This window comes from Phytophthora sojae, assembly GCF_000149755.1.
Source record: "Phytophthora sojae unplaced genomic scaffold PHYSOscaffold_4, whole genome shotgun sequence".
Taxonomy (NCBI): Eukaryota; Oomycota; class Peronosporomycetes; order Peronosporales; family Peronosporaceae; genus Phytophthora; species Phytophthora sojae.
Genome location: NW_009258118.1, coordinates 6730323 through 6752906, shown reverse-complemented (window position 1 = coordinate 6752906; position 22584 = coordinate 6730323). Strand labels below are relative to the sequence as shown.

The 22584-nt window shown below is 56.7% G+C and overlaps 11 protein-coding genes across 11 annotated transcripts; 2 read left to right on the top strand and 9 right to left on the bottom strand.

The window, feature by feature from the left end:
• Window positions 1–60: 60 nt before the first annotated feature.
• Window positions 61–4032, bottom strand: PHYSODRAFT_301285 (hypothetical protein; the record flags this gene model as incomplete). Its single annotated transcript, XM_009529525.1, has 1 exon — window positions 61–4032. One exon carries the CDS (start codon window positions 4030–4032, stop codon window positions 61–63), a length of 3972 nt encoding a protein of 1323 aa, XP_009527820.1.
• Window positions 4033–4319: 287 nt separating this feature from the next.
• On the bottom strand, window positions 4320–6482 carry PHYSODRAFT_502235 (hypothetical protein; the record flags this gene model as incomplete). Its single annotated transcript, XM_009529524.1, has 3 exons — window positions 4320–4430; window positions 4614–5273; window positions 5442–6482. The coding sequence occupies 3 exons, from the start codon at window positions 6480–6482 to the stop codon at window positions 4320–4322; spliced, it is 1812 nt and encodes a 603-aa protein (XP_009527819.1).
• Window positions 6483–7170: 688 nt separating this feature from the next.
• Window positions 7171–8949, bottom strand: PHYSODRAFT_500010 (hypothetical protein; the record flags this gene model as incomplete). The annotated part of the gene is made up of 2 exons (XM_009529523.1): window positions 7171–8820; window positions 8866–8949. The coding sequence occupies 2 exons, from the start codon at window positions 8947–8949 to the stop codon at window positions 7171–7173; spliced, it is 1734 nt and encodes a 577-aa protein (XP_009527818.1).
• Window positions 8950–9308: 359 nt separating this feature from the next.
• PHYSODRAFT_500605 (efflux pump 2) lies at window positions 9309–10874 on the bottom strand (the record flags this gene model as incomplete). Its single annotated transcript, XM_009529522.1, has 1 exon — window positions 9309–10874. The coding sequence occupies one exon, from the start codon at window positions 10872–10874 to the stop codon at window positions 9309–9311; it is 1566 nt and encodes a 521-aa protein (XP_009527817.1).
• Window positions 10875–12162: 1288 nt separating this feature from the next.
• On the bottom strand, window positions 12163–12696 carry PHYSODRAFT_503409 (hypothetical protein; the record flags this gene model as incomplete). The annotated part of the gene is made up of 1 exon (XM_009529521.1): window positions 12163–12696. The coding sequence occupies one exon, from the start codon at window positions 12694–12696 to the stop codon at window positions 12163–12165; it is 534 nt and encodes a 177-aa protein (XP_009527816.1).
• A 345-nt stretch (window positions 12697–13041) lies between these two features.
• On the bottom strand, window positions 13042–14443 carry PHYSODRAFT_379820 (hypothetical protein; the record flags this gene model as incomplete). Its single annotated transcript, XM_009529520.1, has 3 exons — window positions 13042–13392; window positions 13477–14265; window positions 14330–14443. Coding segments are annotated over 3 exons (1254 nt in total), but the record flags the coding sequence as incomplete, so codon positions are not given.
• A 238-nt stretch (window positions 14444–14681) lies between these two features.
• PHYSODRAFT_499264 (hypothetical protein) lies at window positions 14682–15665 on the bottom strand (the record flags this gene model as incomplete). Its single annotated transcript, XM_009529823.1, has 1 exon — window positions 14682–15665. One exon carries the CDS (start codon window positions 15663–15665, stop codon window positions 14682–14684), a length of 984 nt encoding a protein of 327 aa, XP_009528118.1.
• Window positions 15666–16568: 903 nt separating this feature from the next.
• Window positions 16569–16925, top strand: PHYSODRAFT_422835 (hypothetical protein; the record flags this gene model as incomplete). The annotated part of the gene is made up of 1 exon (XM_009529519.1): window positions 16569–16925. A coding segment is annotated over one exon (357 nt), but the record flags the coding sequence as incomplete, so codon positions are not given.
• Window positions 16926–17044: 119 nt separating this feature from the next.
• PHYSODRAFT_375556 (hypothetical protein) lies at window positions 17045–17740 on the top strand (the record flags this gene model as incomplete). Its single annotated transcript, XM_009529518.1, has 2 exons — window positions 17045–17489; window positions 17559–17740. Coding segments are annotated over 2 exons (627 nt in total), but the record flags the coding sequence as incomplete, so codon positions are not given.
• A 1427-nt stretch (window positions 17741–19167) lies between these two features.
• PHYSODRAFT_255601 (hypothetical protein) lies at window positions 19168–19872 on the bottom strand (the record flags this gene model as incomplete). The annotated part of the gene is made up of 1 exon (XM_009529517.1): window positions 19168–19872. One exon carries the CDS (start codon window positions 19870–19872, stop codon window positions 19168–19170), a length of 705 nt encoding a protein of 234 aa, XP_009527812.1.
• Window positions 19873–21439: 1567 nt separating this feature from the next.
• On the bottom strand, window positions 21440–22255 carry PHYSODRAFT_255475 (hypothetical protein; the record flags this gene model as incomplete). Its single annotated transcript, XM_009529516.1, has 1 exon — window positions 21440–22255. The coding sequence occupies one exon, from the start codon at window positions 22253–22255 to the stop codon at window positions 21440–21442; it is 816 nt and encodes a 271-aa protein (XP_009527811.1).
• Window positions 22256–22584: the final 329 nt, after the last annotated feature.

The window sequence follows — 22584 nt, the reverse complement described above, 5'->3', positions numbered from 1 at the left end:
AATATATGTCCACCAATTCTCGCTGGTGGCCGACTTGCTTAACCTTGCTGCTGATACGGACTACAAAATCTCGATCACGTCGTTTTCGTCAATCACCGTGCCAGAACCACTTGTAGTGGCGGCGGCGGCGCTGCTACTACGCGCTATGCCGTTGGTGGTGGTGGCCGTCTTCGGGGGCTCCTCGTCATCAGAGTCCAAGAGTTCAATAAAGTCACTGCTACTGTCCACAGTAGTTTGCGGGCTCTGATCATTAACCGGTGCGGGTACAGGCGACGGAGTAGTGGCGACGGCTGGCTTGGTGTCGATGCCAGTCTTGGAATCAGCATCTTCCGCGGCACCTGTCGCTGACCCCGAAGCAGCGCTAGTTGTCACCGGGATAAGGGGTAGACCTTTCTCCTTGGCGATTTCATTGCGCAGCCATATATCGTCGTGCAGCTCCACGTCGCCGGGTAGCTTGGTCAACTTGAGCCACTTGAGAGTCTCCGCCTTGCTCATTGCACTAACAATGTCTGTCAGCTGTGAGTTGACTTCAATAGCTAGAGTAGCTCCACACTCTTCCGCCTTGTGCTTGAGATCTTGACAACCCTTTATGCCTCGCCTCAGCACAAGCACATACCGGTCCTTCAGCTTCATCGACAGCCGCTCTTGCTTGCGCGCCGCAGCTGCCGCTTCCGCTTGCTTTCGCACAAGCAATTCGCGTTGCTGCAACATCTTTTGCCGTTCACGTTCCAAGGCATTAGCCCTTTGCTGCTGATCGTATATGGCCTGCAGATGAGGAGGCAGTACTCGGCCACTCTGGCCACTCGTAGTTGGAGCAACACCTACCACAGGCTTGGTTACAGCATGAGCAGCAGCGGCAGCTGCTGCAGCCGCCGACGCCGCTGGGACTGCTGATGTTGAAGGTATCATTCCTGGAGCAGGCATTGGGACACCGGGTATGCGGCCCATAAACGGGTATGGAGCAACAGGATTCTCAGAAGGAGGAACAGCCCCAGCTGTCTTAATCGGTTGCTTGCAGTAGACGCATTCAATTGTCGAAGGCACGGGCACCTTTGTCGTCGAGGTGGGGAAAATCTCGTTCGGCACGCGGCAGTGATCGCACTGCTTCATCAGCATACCCTCTCTGCTAATAAGGTGGGTACCTCCCCTGCGCAGTCTCCGCACCGCCTTAAAGTATGTGTGCGCCTCCAAAATCTCCTTTTGCTCATCAGGCGAACACTGCTGGTCCAGGTCTTCTTCAAACATTGTTTCCTGCTCAAACCAGTCGATAATGCATCTCCTGTCAGCCAACATCCCGGCAGCGCTGATTTCTCCATTTTCACTGGTGGCAGCAGCTGGGGTAGCTCTGTCGCGCATTTCGGTCAAGATGTTTTCGAGAACGGAGTCTTCATGAGGAATAGCCTGGATAGCGAGTTCTTCGTCGTCTGCTGCCTTTCCTTGGGCGTGCAGCAAGGAGTCCTCGAAGTCATCGATACTGAAGTACTTTTGGAGCTCCGACATCATGAACTTTCGCTCCGTCGTTTTTTCGTCCACAATACGTTTCGCGACGCCCTCTTTGCGAATTTGCAGGTCATATACATTCTTCTCCATTGTGCCCATTGTCACGAACCGGTACACGAACACTGGTTTCGTCTGGCCAAATCGATACGAACGGCACATGGACTGCGAGTCGTTGCATGGGTTCCAGCACACGTCGAAGATAATGATTCTGTTGCCAGCGCAGAGGTTGATTCCCTCTCCGCCTGCTTTCGTCGAGATCATGATCAGATCAATGTCTTCTTCCAGATCGTTAAACTGGGCAATCTGACGGAATCGATCTTGCGGTGACGTGCTTCCATCAATCCGCAAGTAGTTGAGGCGCTTCGCGTGCCGTCGCTGGTACTTGTTGTGCTTGGCGATCATTACACCAATAGTGTTCAACGTAGGAATACTTTGTGAGAAGATAATCACACGGTCACCGACGTCTTGGCACGCGGACAGGAGTTCCATGAGGATCATCATCTTGCCGCTGGATTCAAGTTGACTCGGAACATACTTTTCCATGAAATCCTGAGCAAACTTCAAACGATGCCATGAACCATCCATTGGAGGTGCTGTTGGCTTCGGTGCCCGCGCAGTATTGCTGGGTGTATCCAGCATATTCAAAAGCGCTGTCTCATCATCGTCGTCGTCGTCGTCATCATTTATAACGCGAGGACCATGTGCCTGCGCAGAGGTACTGGGCCTATTTGCATTCGCCCTAGACGCCCTCGAGCTGGGGACATCGTCATACGGATCAAAATCATTCCCGCCATCCTCGACACCAAAAATGTCCGATACGCCACGACCCTTTGCTTTCTTGCTGGCTCCACTGCGTTCTTCTTCTTCCAGTCGCTTGTAGGTATCGCAAATGACGTCCGGGTGATTCGAAATGGCCAATGCAATGTGGTAGCCGCCTAGGACATCCACCTTGTCAGACGTGCCACGAGTCGGCACTCCACGTTGTAGAAATTCCCGGTATAACTGGGCTTGGGCGTCAGTCAGCTTGCACATAAGCACATACTCCTTCTTGGGTGGCAATTGTTTGAAGAGATATTGCTGGTCTCGGCGTAACACAAGCGGTTTTAGCTCCTGTGTAAGGACAAATGCCCGGCGTCGAGCCAACCTCAAGTCAGCCTCCGAGCTGTCAATACACTGTCCGTTCGTAATAGGGGCCACAAATCGATTTTTGAACTCGTCCAGAGATCCAAGATAGTCCGGTCGCGCAAAATTGACCATGGTCCAGTACTCTTCCAGGTGATTCTGCAACGGATAGCCCGTCAAGATGATGCGTCGTGTCGTCTTGACGTGCGCAAGAGCCTTCACCAACTTGGACTTGTGGTTTCGGACACGGTGGCCTTCATCCAGCACGATGAGATCTGGTCCTGGATCGCTCAAACAAGCATAGACCTGCTTGATCAGATGCGCGTACTTCTGGTTACCGGCTGCGATCTTCTCCTCGCCACTCGATTGAAGCACCAGGAGACGATACAGCTCATAGCCCATAATGAGAATTCCGCCGCGCTTATGCCACCGCTTCACAACGTGCACGCGGTCGCTCATCTTCTTCTCTCGGCTCGATTCCAACGTGTGCAGCCCAATCCGTCTAGCTTCCCTCTTACCCAGCCACTTGACGACCTCGGCTTCCCAATTTCTCACGCAAATGGTTGGTGCTAAAATCAGCACGTGTTTGTGTCGTTGCTGAATGTCCCCATCGTCATCCAGTATCTTCTTGCTCAAGAACGCCTGCACCGTTGTGATAACTTGCAGCGTCTTACCGAGACCCATGAAGTCTGCCAGCACACAGCCGAATCCCTCAGGCTCCACAGCGACATGGCTCCACATAAACCTCGCACCGACGATCTGGTGGGGCTTCAGTATGTTCACCAGATCCTTGTAGACAAAGATCGGGGCGTCTTCTGTGCCTTCCTCCCCAGTAGGCGGGGTGCCGTCTGCCGACGCGGGGTTGAGACAGATCTTCTTCTCTTCGTCTTCGTCCGGTACCGCCAGTTGATCCTCGGACAGCTCAGCGAAGTTGCCGAGAATCGCGTCGATCCTCTGCGCTCGCTTGGCCTCGGCCTCTCGCGCCTTGCGCGTGTTGTCGTCCAGCTCGGCGTCGTCCATCACGTCCGCGATCTTGCGGCGGCGGTTCCAGCGCTCGGCGCGCGTCGACGGCTGCTCGTCGGCCTTGCGCTTCCTGCCCTTCTTCTTCTTCTTGGACGTGGTCGAGCTCTGCCGGTAGGACCGGCGGCCTCTGGGCTGGAAGAAGGCGCCGATGGAGCCCTCCTCCTCTCCTTCTTCTTCCTCTTCCTCCTCTTCGTCTTCGTCCCTGTCTTCCTCGCTCTCGATGCCGTCGCTGCTTTCTTCTCCCTCTTCCCCCTCATCGTCTTCTTCTTCCTCCTCCTCTTCGACGGCGTTGGGGTCCCACTCAGCCTCACCCTCATCCGCGCTGTGCGTGTCTTCTTCTTCCTCCTCCTCCTCGTTCATCAGGATGTCGATCTCTTCCGACGACATGGCGGCTTCCTGCTGGCTGCGGCGTCGTGCGGCGAGCTGTTGGCGCGCGCGGAATGAACTTTTGCCGCGCTTCGGAAAGATGATCATCACTCTGAAAGCATACTTTAATCAAGTGACAGCGGTGGGACCTGGCGGCCGCCAGATTAGGATCAAGTACCGTTCCGATGCGTCTATTTCCGCGCCCAGTCTATGATGCAAGTTGAAGTGGGTCCGTCTGGTGAAAATGCGGGTGGTTGGCTATTGGAAGCCCGAGCGCATCGGGCGGTCACTACGTGGGGCCTAGCTAGCTACAGTACAAACTCATAGAGAACGTTTTCGGCCGGCGCATCGGCCGGGTCGCTCTTGTCTGACACGCTCTTGGTCGGCGACGTCTCCGCGGACGCGGTGCGCTCGGCGGCCTTCTCCACCGTGTCGGGCGACGTCACGTCGCTGCTCGCTGTCACTGCTGGCGCTGCTGAACTGGTCTCGCTTTCCTTGGCAGTAGTGCTGTCACCTTCGCCACGTGCATCCGATAGAGGAGAAGCGGTCTCGCCGGCCTTCGGTGACACCTTGTCGGGCTCGGACGAGTCGGCGCCAGTCACATCCTTCCAGCTCGTGACCGAGGAGGTGCCGTCTTCACTCTGTGTCTCCTTCAGTTGCTGCTCCCAGACTGCAGCGCTCGCAGCCATGAAGGCCTGGTTGGCGGCCAAGGCTCGTACATTCCGCTCCCGTGTCAGCATCAGCTGTTGGTAGTACGCCTGCACGTGCGCTTGCTGTCGACGGCGCTCCTCCAGCGCTGTCAGACGCTCCTGGATTATTCGAGGGTCCATGATTCCACCTTGGAGCGGGATCGCACTCAGGTCCTCACCGCCGGCGACGCTCATCGACAGGCTATTTGCTAGCATGACTTGCTGGTGGTAATAGTACTGCTGTAGTTGCCGCTGGTACTCTTCTGCTGCAGCAAGTTCTGCGTTGACCACCGCGATATTGGTGCCTTCGTTTTCTGCAGTATCGGCTGGGTTGTCAGGAGTATCCGTCACTGTCGTTGACACTTGCTCTTGCAATGACTGCTGGAAGCCCGCTTGGCTAGCGTTCAGTTGCTCCATCTGTTGCCTTTGCTGCACGCGTAGCCGAAAGATCGCTGCCAATTTCTCTCGTGTAGCACTGCCCAGCCCACCGTGACCAGAGTGGGGCGGTAACGGGGCTGTTTTCGCTGCAGCTGCTGGCTTGTTGATAGCACCACCCCTCTTGGGCTTCTTCGACTTGTTCGCTGGGCTACACTTAGCTCCAGTAGGCGTCGACGCTGTCACCTCCACTTCATCTTTACTCGTGTCTCGTTTCCTCTTGGACCCACTAGGACTCTCACTATCGCTCTTTCGCCGACTCTTGGTTTTCGTAGTAGCACGCTTTTTAGTACGGCTCGAAGACACCTCCTCCTCCTCGTCCTCCTCACCAATCTCCTCCTCTGCTTCGTCGTTGGATGCCTCACACCCTTCGACCTCAACTTCGAGTACTAAGTCTGCCGTTTCGGTATCGTTCTTGCGCTCGCTATCTTCATCTGTCGTTCCCACAGCAACTTGAACACGCCTTGGTGCTCGTCCAGCGGGTGAGGACGAGTCCTTCTTCGAGGACACCTTCTTCCCAGCACGAGGTGACTTCGTAACAGTCTTTTTCGCAAACTTAGCGTTCTTCGGGCTCTTTTTCACGACGTACTTCGCTGACGGTTCTGTGTCTTCAGACTCAGTCATCTCCTCGCTATGCCGCTTTTGATCCGTGTTGACACTCCGCAGTGCTTTCCGTGCTGCCTGTCGTGCCTTGGGCGACAAGGCAGGCCGTTTCTTGGTCTTCGTCGCTTTGGGTTTAGCCTTATTGCTCTGGCGTTGTGCGGCCGCCTCCTCCTCAGTAGCAAAGAGCGCGATGTCGCCGTCCCAGCTGACGTCCTTCTTCTTCGCCACGCCACTGTGGCTTCCATGAGCCGCCACCTCTTCAAGTGGGACCCACGCGTCGAATCTCGCGTTCCAGCCCATGTAGTGCACGAAGAGCATCTCTTTGTCCGGGTCTAGGTCCAGAATCCTGGCCTCAGCGTACTCCTCTCCACGGTAGTGCACGTCCACCATGAGCTGGTAGCCGTGGAGCTTTGACACGTCCACAGCCGGCACTTCATCTTCCCCCTTCTGTTGGTGCTGCTGCTGCTTCTTCTCCTCTTTTTTCATCTTCTTATGGCTGCTGCTTTTGTTCTTCTCGTCGCCCCCGTTTTCCGTCTGCTTGGGAGATGTCTTGGCCGCGCGGCCACGAGCAGCGGGGCCCGAGGCGTCGGCCACCACCTCGCAGATCTTGGCACTCGCGCGCACAGCGGCGCGCCTCTTGGGCGTCGGCGGCGGGAGAAACGGCACCTCCTTCTGTTTCTCCTCCTTCTCCTCCACGGGCTCAGGGGGCAGCGTGGAGCGCAGCAGTCTCCGAGTCACGTACATGGCCTCGGGATCTTGGCTCACAGCGCTGGCTAGAGGTCGGGAGAGCGCGTCTGCACCTGCAGCTTGGCGTCCAGCAGCTCAGGTATATTGCGCCCTTCGAAGCAGCGGCGCGCGCGTCGAGCAGAGACGTTCAGCTCACCCTCGTGGCTCCGCGGCGAATGCTAATGTGGGCGGCAGTTTGCCCGTGAAGGGTCGCGAGCGCTAAAGCAGGCCCACGTAAGCTTCGAAATATAGGATGCTGCAGGGAATCTGGTGTGAGGGGATAGTTTATATGGCGGTTTGTATGTAGAGGGGGCTAATAAGATATGTAATGTCGAGGGATGAGGTTGAACTTCGACTCGAAAGCGATCTTTCCACCCTCGGCACAAAACTGACAAGCTATGGTGCGCTTCTGAAGTTTGGTGGGCCACACACATGGCTACACTGCAACGTACTGTTGAAGCAGTTGAAATTGTTGCCTGCTCGTGTTACGTGAAACAGCGTCAAGTTAACGGACGAGAGGTACGCTCACCCGACTGCACGATGTGTGGCCAGGGTCAAACGGACGAGTAACGGCATCCAAAACTCTTCTACTGAACCAGCATTTGTGGTGGAATTCTTCTTCCAACTTTAATTTCATACTGTGCCGATCACTAGTGCTACGATATGGTTGTGGCAGTGTGGCTATTGCAGACTACGGAGCCCTCCCTCATGGTGAAATCGCTATGGCGTGGATCGGCGCTGGACTCGTGTGCGTGCTGCTTGTCGATCCGTACGAGTTCATGCGCCGAAGTCCCCGCCTCGAGGGGGTGCCCTTCTTGTCGCAGGAAAGGTGGTGCACGCGCTGCGAGGCAGCCGAGAAGAGCGTGCGAACTGGTGTAGGGCTGGATGGCCGGACATCGGGCGTAGCAGGCACGCTGCGTTCCGATTGCCGCACAGCACGGCGAGCCATTTCACGCCAGTCGATACGCCACAGGGTCAGCACCATCAAGCTGAATTTCACAATTTCGCCGCAAACAGCGCCCCACCACAGCCCATGCAGCCCCCAGTTCCAAGCGAGCCCCAGCAAATATGAAGTCGGCAGCATGGTAAGCCAGGATCCGGCAGTCGTAATGGCCACAAGTGTCGCCGCCAACGACATGGCCTCAACCACTGCAGACATGATGATGTGCAGGCCTGACAGGAACACAGCCAAGCAAAACATAGGCATCGTGCTGTCGATGTCTGCAGCCACGACTGGGTCCTTGGTGAAAAACCCAATGATGGGGGCTCGGAACAAGTACGTTAGCAACGCGCACACGAAGGTCGTGATGCCTCCTAGCAGCGTGCTCACGTACAATGTCTGCTTTGCGGCTGCTGGGCGGTTTGCTCCCAAGAAGTTGGCCGAGCGTACCTGCATCGGCAGACCAAATCCCCAGTAGATGCCGAAAGTGAGCCCCCAGAGACTGAACAGGACGCTGTTAGCTGCTAGCTTCACCGAGCCCAACGATCCCGCTAGCGCTGAGATTACGTTGTACACCCACTCGTCAAGAGCTTGGTTGATTGTCATTCCCACGGAGAGAGATACAAAAGCGCGCACGCGTTCCCATTGCATACAGGCTGCAAGATCGAAGCCATCCCAGGTCCTCCGATGGTATCCCTTGTACCAGAAGCCGTACACCACGAGCGCTACCGGCTGGAAGATCGACGATACGCTTTGTGCGATGGGCGCACCGATAAAGCCCAGCGCCGGGAACGGACCGCAGCCATAGATGAAGACGTAGTTAGTGATCAACGATATGCCGACACTAGCGACGCCGATGACGGCTGGTGGTTCCATGATCTCCTGGGACTGAAGATATTGTCTAAGCGCGCAGTAAATTGCCTGCGGTAAGACCGTCGGGGTAAGATAGCGAGCATATCTGTCAGCAAGCATCAGAACCTCGAGATCGTCCGTCACCAGTCTTAGCACTATATCCACGTAGAAGAACGAGATCATCACCGGAATTGACAGAAGCGTGATGAAGATCAGCGCCAACTGCAGCCACACGCCCACGAGGGCGTAATTCCTCGCACCGTAAGCCTGACCGCACAGCGTGCACACGGAGATCGCGAAACCGAAGATGAGCATCTGCACCCCGTTGGTCCAGACGCTCGCCAGCGCACTGGCTGCGAGCTCCTTCGATCCCAAGTGGCCCAGAAACGCCGTGCTCACCGTAGTCAACGAGATACGGCAGAAGGTGGTGACGCTCACCAGCCAGCCCATGTTCCAAATGGCACACGATTCCTCGTTGAACGTCGGCAGCGGCTCCTCTGCCTCCTCCTCCTTCATCGACGAGAAGGTCTCGTCCAGCAGCAGTGACGTCCTTTCATCGGCGGTCTTGAGCTTGAACAAAGGATCGCAGTCCTTGGACTGCGGGTCAACCCGCATGACGACGCTGGTGTCTGCAGCGCGCCACCTCGACGTCGGCTGCCCGTCGAGCGTCTTCGGGAGCGTGGGCACCGTCATGGCGGGCAGCAAGTGGACTCTTGGATCGGGGAGAAGGGAGGGTTATCTTTTCGGCGTGGAATTGGGGAAAAGCCTATGTGCGAGCGAACGCCTCCTGGTGGGGGCCATCCAAGGAGTTTCGCCATCTATCAATACGCGCGGAACGGAAAACGACCTGGAACGCGGCTAAGAAACGTGTGGTCTCGAGCCGTGGGAATTTTAGGCCGACGCCCGGTGACGTGGACGTGGACACCAGCTCCATTCGTAGAACACCAAGGCTGGCCGATCGATCGCAACTTGAAGTTGTTCAGTTTCGGTGGCCTACACCATAGAGCGCTTCAACTTGACATGGCTACATTTGTTGGGTTATAAGGCTACTCTTACTGCTCCCGATTGATGTTGTGGAGCGCGCTCACGGAGCCGTACGAGTTGCTGCGCCGTATATTCCTCTTAGCCCCGGAGTCGCCGACAACAACATGGTGGTGGTGGTGGTGCACGCGCGGTGGCGTTGACAGGATGGCCAGCACGGGAGTCGTGCCCGCCATCGTGGGTGTGGAGGGAAGCACGAGCTCGGAGCGCAGCAGCACGTCTTCCTCCAGCTCCTCCTCGGTCAGAACGTCGCCCTCCGACTGGATCACAGCGCGTCGAGCCATCTTGCGCCAGTCGATGTGCCACAGCGCGAGCGCCATCAGAGTGAACTTGACAGTCTCGCCCCAGAGACTGCCCCACCAAAGCCCGTGCAGTCCGCCGTTCCACTGAAGTCCCATCATATACGAGGCCGGGAGCATAACGACCCATGATCCGATCGTTGTGATGACCACCAGGGTAGTCGCGAGCGACATTGCTTCCACCACGGCCGACATGATCACGTGCAGCCCAGAGACGAACACAGCCGCGCAGAAGATCGGCATCGTGCTGGTGATGGCGGCAACTACAGTCGGGTCGTGAGTGAAGAAGCCCGCGATCGGGTCGCGGAATACGTACGTCAGCAGCGCCGACACGAACGCTGTCAGGCCTCCGAGAACGAAGCCGACGTGAAGTGTGCGCTTTGCAGCCACAGGGCGGTTCGCCCCCAAGAAGTTTGCCACACGAACCTGCGTTGGCAAGCCGAAGCCCCAGTAAACGCCGAAAATGAGCCCCCACAAGTTGAATAGGATGCTGTTCGCCGCCAAATTCCACGCGCCGAGAGATCCCGCAAGGGCTGAGATCACATTGTAGACCCATTCGTCCAAGGCGAGGTTAATCGTCATTCCCGCCGACAGATACGCGAAGGTGCGGACGCGCTCCCACTGCAGACAGCCACGAAAATCGAATCCAAACCACGTCTTCTTGTGGTAACCCTTGTACCAGAACGCGTATATCACCAGCGCCGTGGGCTGGAAGATTGAGGACACAGTTTGCGCGATAGGCGCGCCGACAAATCCGAGCCCGGGGATGGATCCACAACCGTAGATGAAGACGTAGTTCGAGCTCAATGACACCGCCACACTGGCAATACTAATGATTGTCGCCGGTCGAACGATCTCCTGCGCCTGCAAGTACTGCCTCAGCACACAGTAAATCGCCTGGGGCAGCACGCTGGGCGCAAGATAGCGTGCGTACGTGTCGGCCATCGCCAGCACCTCGCGATCATCCGTCACGACGCTCAGGATCCGGTCCACGTAGAAGAACGAGACCATGACAGGCACGGACAGTACCAGCAGGAAGAGCAGCGCCAGCTGCAGCCACACGCTTACAAGCCGGTAGTTCTTGGCCCCGTAGGCCTGACCACATAGCGTGCACACCGACACTGCGAAGCCGAAGATGAGGATCTGCACGCCGCCCGTCCAGACGTTGGCGAGCGCGCTGGCCGCCAGCTCCGTCGAGCCCAGGCGGCCCAGGAAGGCCGTGCTGATGGTGGACAGCGAGATGCGGCAGAAGGTCGTGACGCTCACCTGCCAGCCCATGCTCCAGATAGCGTGCGCTTCATCGCGGAACGAGGGCACGGCATCTTCTTCGTGGGTCGGAGCTGCATCGGTATCCGTCAGCAGGCGGGTGACGTCCGTCGCAGCGAGGGGTTTGGCCTGCCACCCGGCGATGTCGGCGTCGTCGTCTTCCTCCAGCGAGTAGCGGTCGATCTGCAGCGCGTGGGCCGACGGGGGCTCGTCCATCGACACCGAGCGCCTGTGCGCAGCGGGATCGGATCTCGTGTTCGTCGACGAGGTCATGTTGGTCTCGAATAGCGAATTGGGCCCAGGCAGGGCCCTATTTTGGACGATGCTGCTACCACCGAATTTAGACGGCCATTATTTGACCATTTAGGGTGCGCCGCTGTTCCTCAAAAACACGTATCGAAATGTTACCCATTAGCTAGGGGAAAACTATTTTATCTTCGTTTTTGTGTAAGCAAAATACACCATTGAGATTCAGTCTTTTCGGAACGAGTCTAGATTTGGGAATCGTGGGACTTGGCGGATTTTCGTGATGGTTGAAATTAATTTTGGTACAATATTTTCGGTTACACCAAAATTAATACCGAAATCAGATGATATGTATATTGAAGTTGAAGTCACCCTCTCATCCCTCTCAAGCTGCCTCTTTGCCCAGGAAAGCAAGAGCTTTCTGCAGATAGCGCAGCCGCAGGTACGGCAGCAACCTGTAGATGCAGTCGTCCCACGAAGCGTCGCAAAGCAGCATCTCCAGAACTGCGATGCACCACACGCCACAAGAACTGTTGTCCTGCTGAGTGCACCACTCCACCTTCTCGTAGTTCACCATGCCACCTAGCAGAAGCACCCCTTCAATCACGGTCCGCACGCTTTTTTCAATGACGGTGTAGTTGCTTCGACTTTGTAGAGGGTCGAACATAAAGCATGTCGCCGTGCCCTTGGCGACCGTCCTGTCGATTAAAAACGCCACCCAGTGCCGCTCGATGTGAATGATTCCAATGACACGCTTGTTCTTAGGGTCGCTGGCCCCGAATCCTGCCGCGGTCCTGCGTTTTGCTCCGGCAACGCAAAGTCGTGATAGCTGGGGCTGATGATGCCTACGACGTCCGGGTAAGCATCGCGCAAAGCCATCAGCGACACCAAGATGGACGTGGTATGCAGCCACAGATTCTCACGGAAGTCCAGCAGTTGGTGTCCGTTCACACATTCACCGGGCACGCGATTTTTCGCTCAGATTGAGCGTTTCGACGTAAGCCTTGTGCTCGTTCTGCAATACACAAGATACTTTGTTAGTTTTGGTGCATCTTCAGTTCAAATGCTGTGAATTGTTTCTTACCTTTGTGGTTGCCCTCGTGTCCGTGAACGGCTCGCGAAGGTCTTCAACACGCCACTCCACCTCGTCAATCCACTTTGTAGTGCGCATCACCAACGCGAATCGCTGACGCGCCTCCAGGATGCTTGCCATAGCGTCCAGCTGATCAAATGTAGCGTAGCCGTAGTCTGGCCAGTAGGCAAGAAGGTCGATGTCCTGCCTTATCTTGATAGCGTCAATAGCCTCCGTCACAATGGGTAGCGGAGGGATACCCTTGATAAACGGAATGTCTTGGTCGATCTTGAAGGCTCGGACGGACAGCGGCCCGGTAACATCAACTTGGGGCAGTATAAGCGCGTCAACCATAGGCTTCGAGTGGAATGGACTGTAGGGTCCGTCAAGCAAAGCGGCAACATCATCGAATGAAACCAATTTTCCCACTTTTCGTTGGCGGTACTTAGCTGCCAGTTCCAATGCAGCTTCACGGTCTTGTCTAGCTTGGGCACGCTTTCGCTGATCCTTGGTCATTCCATTGATCACTGGACGCTCCGCAAACGTCCACGTGACTGCCATCGGGCGTTCTTCTGACGGCTTTCTCGATTCGGTGGAGGCTTGTGTGCGTTCGGTAGAATCTTGTAAGGTTTGGTCGGAGGGTGTAGCGTTGCCATCTTCCTCTGCTTCCGCACCCGTTTGAGTTTCTCCATCAGCGGCCACATCGGCTTCAACAGCAGTGCTGCAGGACTCCTCCTCACTTCTTTCGATTCCGCCAGTATCTTCAACCTTGGTGGTTTCCTTTGCTCTGGAGGTCACTAGAGAAAGCCCCGTGAATACCGGAACCTCGCGCTCTGCAAAGGCAACCACGTCGCCGGAGTTGAGCGCTTCGTAGAAATCCTGAAGCCACTTCAGCGCGATCCGAAATGTGGGTGTAGATTGAAGTGCCATTCTTGCAATGATCTTCTCCGTTGTTGCCTTGGCTTCGATGTACATCGCAGCTCCCGACAAAGCTCGCTCCTTCGCTCGAGACGGACAGCTCCCTTGCTTCAACCCTCCACACGGAATTTCTCCCCAGTCGATGTTGTTTTCTGGACTCTGCACAATCCATCGTGTAGGAAAACAGTGCATCGGGGGCAGTACTGTTTCGAAGTTGGACGTACTCCGGACGTACATCACGTGGCGGCAGGGTAGCAAGCAGGTCTTCATGAAGATACAGTTGCAGGAGTTCGTCTGTACAGCACAGATTACATGGCAGTCGTCAATACCAAAGATAACTGAATAGACCAAAAGTATACCATAACTTGAATAGCTTACCCTCGTGTTGACTTCATGCACTTCTCCAGACCTTGGGCTCGTGACAGTGGCTCGTCCTGGTGTGTTCAGCTCAACCGTGTAGTCTGCGTTCGGACCGGCTGCCAAGGTGTGCTGCTTGGCGACCAATTCGAAGGCAAACGGGCTCACCTGCAAAGCCAGCAGCGTCAGCTCGCGGTCCTCCGAATCCCGCGAAGGCCGGCTCCCAACTCGATGGTATTCTGCGAGATACTGCTCTTCGGCATAGTGCTGCAGCGTCATCAGCGTAGACAGGAGTTGGTCGATAGTGAAGGAGTCGTTAATAACATCCTTTATCTTCCTCCACTTGGACTCGATCCTATTGTTGGTGTTGTTCGTCAGGTGCGGCGTGTTGCCGCGCTTGTAGGAAACCCACTCGTCCTGGTTACTGTCCCAGTTTGCCATGAACGTGCGGTACAACTCGTGTGATGTATCGCCTCCAAGCAACTCCAACACAGCTCCTTTTGCATCTTCATACTCGTCCTCGTTGCTTGCGTACACCATCAACCGCATCAGGCTCTTCACCGACTTCTTCACCGATGACGCCAGACGTGCAGCCTGCTTCTTCAGCCAGGTAATCACATGCCACCGACACAAGAGTTGCTGAGCGTCGGGCAGCTCTTCTCGCAGAACTTCTTTCTCATGAGCAGCCTTGTCCGTCATCACCACTTGGATTTTGGCCCAGTCAGGGTTGTTTGCTTTGAAGATCTCCATCACTCGGCGCAGATTGTCTTTGTGCTCACTGTCTACAAGTGCATGATGGACATATTGACCCTATGATAAGGTTAGAATAGTGTATTAAAGTACAGCACAACAAAAACCTTGTCTACGTCAGTACCTTTCCGAACACGTCGTGCACTACGAAGCTGAACAGCTTGTAGCGGTTCACGTTCGTGTCGTGCATGGCATCCACGAGAATTACCTCCGGAAATGCTTTGAACAAGCGCTTCATACTTGCGGACTGGAACGTGGCGACGCGAGCAACGTTGGAGTCGCTATCCACAAGAATTTGAGCAGAGTTGCCATCGTGCTGCAGACAAAACTCTTCCATCACTGCAAATGCGCGTTGCGCATCAGTAAGACCAGCTTGCTCGGTCAGTTTGTATCGCTGCACCATGTTGTGGACGTGGTTTTCTTGCCTACAACATACCACCAAATATCCACAGCAAATAGTTAGGAACAAACCAAAATCACACAGAAAGTGATAAGACTTTACCTGTACGTTCACGCAGGTATTGCAAGATGCCGTGCGTGTTCGCCCCAGCCTTATGCAGCACTGCCACATCCTCCGTCAACTGCGGGTCCTTCACCGTCCGGTTCTCCGCGTAGCTCTCCCAAAGATGCTTGTTCAAGTCGGGATTGTGTTTGCCGGTGGCGTTCACGCGTAAACGCCATATTCCGCTGAACGTGGCAGCGACACGCACATTCAATCTCGCCTTGCACTTCGTGTCGCGAACGTTGTTGTGGTGCCGCTTTCCCTTGCCCTTCGGTTCGAAGGGCTGACCATGCGTGCAGACCAGCGTTTTCGAGTACGTCACCCATTCCGCCGGAACCAAGGTGATCGGTTTCCGGGCCTTCTTTGCGGCTCGCTTCCTTTCCTTGTCCTTTTCGAGAATTTGCTTGTTCCGCAGGAAAACTGACGTACTTGTTCGCATGGAAAACTGCTGGAATGTCTGAGCCTGGAAGTCGTCGAACGAGGTGTGGAACGTATCCCACGAGTCGAACGTGGTGCTGAATCCGTAGAACCACACAGGCACAACTCGCTTCACGCGAAGGTGCGAACTTCGGTGAGATTTCGGTTCGGGTACCAACCGAATCTCGTCCCCTTCGTCGTCTTCCTCGCTGTCCACTTCGTCTGCGCGGTCTCCACTCCCGACGTCACCTTCTTCCTCTTCGACGTTGCCCTCATTCCCACGCCAGTCTTTGTCGTCTTCGTCAGCATCCTCGCTCTCATCACCGTCGTTTTCAGCGGCCGATTCGCGCTCTTCATCATCGTTGTCTTCGTCATCTTCGTCACTGGCGTCTGGGTCGGTGCCGAACGGCAGGGGATTCTCCTCGTAGTCGGAGTCGTCCGTGCCGCCAGGAGACAGCTCTTCGTCGGCCTCGTCCAAAGCGGAAATGGCTTCGGCAAGGGCGCCGTCGTCAGAATCCGAATCTGGCTCTATGCCGAACATCTCGCGCGCGGCACGTGCTTCCCACCGCTCGTACATGCTCTGCTCGCGGGCTTCATCCCGGGCCTTCTGCCCAGCCTTCTTCCCATCTTCACTTCGCAGCATGGCGGTAGCACTCCGAGTGCGTTTGTGCCTCCCGTCCATCGCCAGTCGGATCTCCTGCTCGTCGCGGCGTGCGCGCGTCACAATCGCGGCACGCTGCTCTTCCAGCACACCGCGATTGTACACTGGCAGCGGGGGGAGATCGCGCAGCGTCCTGTCCGTTTCATGCCGAAGTTCGCGCTGGCGCTGCCGACTCGACTCCGCTCCGACTCAGCACTGTCGCGCTGCGCACGCGTCACATGGGCGTCTTCGGGACCTGGAGGGCGCTTCGACGAGCCAGGCTAATAGAAGCAAATGTCAGTAACACATATTCCTTACCCATGACTCGCATGTAAGCGTACCGTGCCAGTTGTGTGCGCCATTCTTGTGCAGGGACCTTCACTCTTGCTTCTTTCTCTCTTGGGGCCGATCGACGAATGCCATCCAAAACGGGGGGCGCGGGGCGGCTCTTATTTTTCGAAAAATCAGTGCCTCCGACGGTAAGGTAATTTATTGTCGCCCTCTCCTGACAAGTTTAACCCGAACCTCGAAAATTGGCTATACAGTCAAACCTGTTTATATGATCCTCTCTATTTGAGCCATGCCGTTTATTTGATGCAGGCTTTGTCGCTACCAAATATTTCACTTAGTTTTTGTATGATCTCTGTTTATATGCATACAAGGTATATGAGTCACATTTTTGGGGACCAAATTAGGTCTCACCTGTTTATTTGATTCACACTGCTCACGGCCACACACTCTTCAAAGCACCACTGCTCAACACTCAACGCCTACCGCAAGCCTTCTTCGCTCGCCATGTCTCCTCGCACCTGTCTGACGCTAGAACAAAAGCTCCAAGTGCACCTAAAGCTCAAGCAGAATCCTGGCATGAACAACCCCATGCTCGCCGAGTGGATCTACGCAACTTTCAAGGCCCGGGTCAGCCGTGCCACACTCGCCCGACTGCGCAACCTGCCTTCTTCCTACTTCAGCCACGTCGACCTGAGTGCGACCAAGCGGCGCCGAGTGAAATTCCCTCAGTTCGAGCGGGAACTGAGGGAATTTTTCTTTCAGAACGAAGCTAAAACGGCGATGGCGGACGACGTGCTCCTGCTGAAGGCGCATGAGCTGGCGGAGCGCTTAGGCATCGATGCCACGCAGCTCCGGCTAATCAACGGCTGGCTTCAAAGCTTTAAGAAGCGCAATGGGATCCGCTCCCATACGCTACACGGCGAAGGTGGCGCTGTAGAAGCTGATGAAGTGCGAGATGCGAGGCTAGAGCTACAAGAGTGGTGGTGCAGTTTACACCCGAGAATGTGTTCAACTTCGACGAAACGGCGCTTTTCTATCGCTTAGCGCCTAATCGAACGCTAGCTACGACTATTCGCAAGGGCAAGAAAAAGGAGAAGCAACGTTTGACTTTAGCCTTCTGCTGCAACGCGACTGGCTCCGACAAGCTCGACCCAATAGTCATCGGTACGGCCAAGAACCCGAGGTGCTTTAAAAAGGGAGCGGCGATTAAAGGTAAACCTATATTGTACAAGTCCTCCAAGAACGCCTGGATGACATCCGTCATTTTTGACGAATGGCTGCACCTCTTCAACATGAGAATGGCGGCCGCCAATCGCAAGGTCCTACTTCTAGTCGACAATGCTTCATGCCACAAGATTCTACGAAACCTGACTCATGTGACTGTTCACTTCCTCCCTCCTAACATGACATCCGCCGTACAGCCGCTGGATGCAGGTAAATATTTTATCTATATTGTGGTGTAGCCTAAACTAACCAACTCTATTACGGTGTTTTTTTATTCAGGTATTATCCGGTCGTTCAAGGCTCGGTACCGAAAGTATTTTGTGCGGTGGTGTTTGGATGCACTTGAAGCTAAAATTACAATCAAGCTCAACGTACTGGAAGCTGTCCAATTCTCCATTGATGCTTGGGCGGGTGTGACGCCAACGACAATTACAAATTGCTGGGTCAAGACTCGCATTTTGGGAGGAAAGATGCTAGGAAGGACCCGTGGTGACACGGATTACATTGAGGAGGTATCCAGCAACGAGATGGAGGAGTTAACGGCGATGCTATCGAGGTGGGAGGGCGCTGTTAGCGCTAGTGAGTATCTGGCAGTGGACGAAGACGTTCCTGTGCACGAGCCAGATGTGCTAGTGGACGAAGCGGCAGGAAGTGATGCAGTTTCGCAGGACGAGCAGGAGGAATAGGAGGAACAGGAACCCGCAGTTCAACCTGCCATTGCTCTGAGATACTGCATGGAGCTGGCTGCATTTCTGCTGCAATGCGGAGAGCAGACTGACAGAGAACGAAGAGCTTTACAGACCGTGACCGCTTTGGTTCGAGAGACTACGGTGAAGGCAAAGCGGCAGCAAACTATGCACGATTTCTTTACGTGCACCACATAATTTTTTTAACTGAGTCCATTTTATATGAGTGATTGTAGTAGATGGTCACCAACAGGGCCTCATATAAACAGGTTTGACTGTATCTGGTCTACCAAATCTTCACAGGATTCGACTGCAATCACACTGAACGGGGAACACCGTTTTGGTGGTAGCAGCGTGTGCCCCCTATTTTTGCCGTAGATGGGAGGAAAGCAGTGGTTGAAATTCCGCAAAGTTGGTACAATACGAGCGATAACTTCGAGTGAAGCAAGGCCCTCGTCACCTTCTTATTGTGTTGATGCCATCGGAGGCTACGCCCAGCGCGGCGTCTTGGCGGCTAGTTTCCCGAGAGCTATCGTGTAACACCCGACAAACAAGTTTCCATTATTACATGCGATTGCACCGGAATCGTGCCAAGTCTAGGATACAAATAGGTGACTGCGGTAATACGTACAGTATTCTCTTTCTCTTCGTACAGTACCGGAGCTCATATGGACACGTCAACCGTAGCAGCGGAGCCCCTGGCAGGCAGCTTCGGAGTGAAGCTGCGCGGAGCAACAGTTGCTCTACGTTGCTGCAACTTGGGGCAACTTGGGTTGATTCCAGCTGGACGATCAGTTGACAAGATTTGCCAGCAATCCAGCATGATCCCGAAGGGACGGAGAGAAGAAGAGATCACAGTGCACTGCCATGGCCGTGAGCTTTTGGTGTCTACTGTGCCTTGTTCATGGTAGCAAGCCTCCGTTTGCGCATTGCGAGACAGAGTGCCGTGAATGCCGCTTTCGCCGGACGGTCTATGAAATATGGAAGCCGTCGATCCATCGGAAACTTCAGAAACCTGGAGAAGCATGCTGGTCATGCCGACGACATGCTGTCATGCCGACGACATGCTGTGAGCTGCAGAGCGCTGACTGAGTGATCGCAGTAATAATTTATTGACTCTTACAACTCACAAAACCAACGTGTATGCAGCCCCCAGGGGCGCTCATAAAATGTCTGGTGTCACGAACGAATCGCCCTCTCTTTCACGGCGCCTTGGCCGACTGCGAGGCGTTGTGCTGCTTGCAGAAGTAGTTGTGCTTCTGGTAGGAGCGGCGGTTGCAGCCCTCTATCTTGCAGCGGTTGCCGCCGCCGTGCGCCCAGCAAAAGCCTCCGGGCGCCGCGACCTTGGAGCACCCGGGGGCGTCGCAGATGTGGCCGCCGCCGTGCGACCAGCAGTAGCCGTAGCGCTTGGCCTTGCTGGTGCAGCCAGCGATCTTGCAGAGCTTGCAGCCGCCGTGGTGGAAGCAGCGGTTGTACAGGCGCGCGCCGTGCGTGCAGTTCGGGTACGTGCAGCGCGAGCCGCCGCCGTGGCGCACGCAGCGTCCTCTTGAGACGGCAGCTCGAGGACACTCTTCCTGCGCGCAGATGGACGACTTGCGCACGCGCATCTTGCCGTGGTGGTTGCCGGTGGCCAGCAACTGCTCCACGCGCTTCTCTATGATGGCGTTGCCCGAGAGCAGGCTGCGGCCGCCGATGTGCATCCCGGAGAGGCGCGCGCCGCCGTCGGTCACGTCCGCGTCGTTCTCGTCCTCGTTGCCGTCCGAGTCGGCCATGCCCATGTCCGCTTTGCTGAGAGGGGACATCGTGGGGGACACGGAGGCGCTGCTGCTGCCGTGCGACGGCGTGTGCAGCGACGAGGGGTTCAAGATGAAGGCCAGCGCTGTTTTGTTCTCGTCCTCGCGCGGCATGTTGGTCCGGAAGGAGGGGGGTCTCTATAGGCACTTCAGTAAGACCGCTTCAATCGGGGAATGGCGGTCCGGGCGAGAGGAGAAAGTGAGCCCCGCAAAGCAAGCTGCTCGACCGAGCGAGGCCGGGCCAGCAACAACCAATCCTCGAGCCGAAGTCGCCCGTGACGCTCACCGGCGCGGCGGGGATGGGGCGTGACGTCGCCTTTGGGCCGGCAACGGCTGCCGTGCTGGTGGTGGAGCCCTGCCACTTCAACGCAGATGGCGCCGGCGCCATCAAGAACGGGCGCGTTAAACCAGGGCTGCATCAGCGGCAACAACCATCGCTGCCAGCAGCAGCAGCAGCAGCGATGGCGGTGGTTGAATGTGCAGATTCGTCTCGAATTTCGCGAGAATCTTGCCGGCGTAGCGAGCAAGCGAGTTTTGCTCACACCGACCGCCACTTCATGTAGATGCTCGCGTCGACGCAGGGCTGCGTCGATGGGGCCTGGAGAAGGTTACCTGCGCGTTGCCACCAGGCCGCAAGGTCGTTGCCAAGGAGGGTCCCCCGTGTCTTGGCCTGGGGGACCCTCCTGCCGCTCTCTGCGCCCGTGCCGGTTCTTCAGGCCGCGCAAAGCCCGAGCAGCTCCCGTGACGCGCAGCGACAAGACGGCACTTCCAGCATGAACTGACCGCGGGGGATGCACCAGAACGCCACGGCGCTCTCCTCTTCCCGGGCATTGTCCGTGGGCAAGGCGCTGCTCGAAGGATGCATGATACTCGAGACCGCGCCTTGGCCGGCCGGGGCTGCGTGGATCTGCTAGCCTGTTGTGCCGGAAGGATTCCTTCGAGTCTTTCGCTCCAATGTGTACTTCTGAAGATTCAGAAACGATCGGAGTCCGGTGTCGGGCCGTGACACCATTGCAAGAGGTGCTCGGTTCGCTGGCAAATCAAGCGCGTGAACCGGTAGAGTTCAGTACAGTGTATCAAGCAGCAACACACACACACTCATGCTTGTTGCTGCTCATTTGAGTCGTGCAGGCCGTGCGGTCGCTGGTGTTTGGCTGGTTTCTGCTGGTGTGATGGTTCTGGGGCGTCAGCGGGCGCCGCCACCAATCGGGGCCCGAATGTCGTCGCGTCATGGCGACACCGGCACTGCGCGACCGCCATCATGGCGGCAACGGTAGCGCGCATGCATGCAGGCAGCGGTCGAGAACAAAAGGAGGATGCGGTCCGGTGTGTGGAACGCCTCGCGTTTAACAGCGCGAACCGGTATGTCACGGCGGGATGATTTCGAGGCGTGAATCACGCCGGCCACGGTCTCTGGTAGGCTCTCGGCGCTCGTGACGCTGCCCCCGTAGATGAGACTCATGATAAGATCGCTGCTTTCTGGTGCGGGCCAAGAAGATCGTGTTCGCGCAGTGGACCAGGTTTTGCGTGTCAAACAACTTGCACCATGTTATGCTTAAAAAACGCTACGGGAAGCTAGGTTCATCGTGCAGACAGACAGCTACCAACTTGGCTAGATTCCTCGTCTTCAATACTCTTCATCCAAATAAATAGGCACCGCGCGCGGGCGGGGTGTCTCTCCTCACACGTTGTAGGCGGCGTGGGCCTTGCAGTAGTAGCCGTACTTCTGGTACGAGCGCTTGCTGCAGCCCTCGAGCTTGCAGCGGTTACCGCCGCCGTGCGCCCAGCACGAGCCTCCCTGGGCCGCCACCTTGACGCAGCCCTCCGCGCTGCAGATACGGCCGCCGCCGTGCGACCAGCAGTAGCCGTAGCGCTTGGCCTTGCTGTTGCAGCCCGAGGCGAGGCAGATGGTGGAGCCGCCGTGCTGGAAGCAGCGGTTGCGCAGCTTGGCGCCGTTGGTGCAGCCCTCGAAGGTGCAACGCGAGCCGCCGCCGTGACGCACGCAGCTGCGGCGCGACACGGCCAGGCTGGTGCAGCCCTTCTCCTTGCAGAGGCGCGTCTTCTTGTGCGAGGCCGCGCCGCCCTGCTTGGGGCTGAGGTCGGCGTCCGAAGTCTCGCCCTCGGAGCTCGTGGCTGCGGACGCGCAGCTGTCGAAGGTCAGCGAGGACACGGCGGGCACGAAGATCGAGGGCAGCGCGCCGGCGCAGCGGATCCTCTTGGAGGGCGCCGGCAGCACCAGGCTCGGCAGCTGCGGGGCGTCGCGCTTGCGGCGCAGCGTGGGGGTGGCGGGCGAGCGCAGCAGCGCGGCCTGCTCGCCGTTCCAGGCGGACACGGAGCTGGGTGAGCCCGAGGCCCAGGTCGTCGGGGACAGGCTGTCGCAGCTCCTGGGCAGCAGCGTGGCGGCGGCCGGCAGGAGCGGCGCGAGCCGCTGCATCGAGGCGGCGGCGGCGGCCTCCACGGGGTTCAGGATGAAGTCGAGCTGGGTCTTGGCGGCCATGTTCGTTCAGCGCAGCGGATTGAGTTGTGGCGTTTCCGGAGGTTGTCGACGCGGTCACGTGGCGGACGAAATCTCGCCGTCAGGGGCAGTGCGCGGTGAGCGAGGGCGGAAGCTTTAAGGCCGGACGGCGTGGGGCCAGCAGTCGCACTGAGTTGTCTTCCTCGCGCTGGCGTGGCGAGGCCCAATTAGATTCGCACGCGTGCGGGCGTCGAACCAAATGCGGAAGTGGGCGGTGAGAGAGCGCTACGGCGACGGCGGTGGCGAATGCCTGACCGGCATCGAAGCCGTCCAGCCCTCGGAAAACGGGGAAATGCCACTTTGGGCCGATG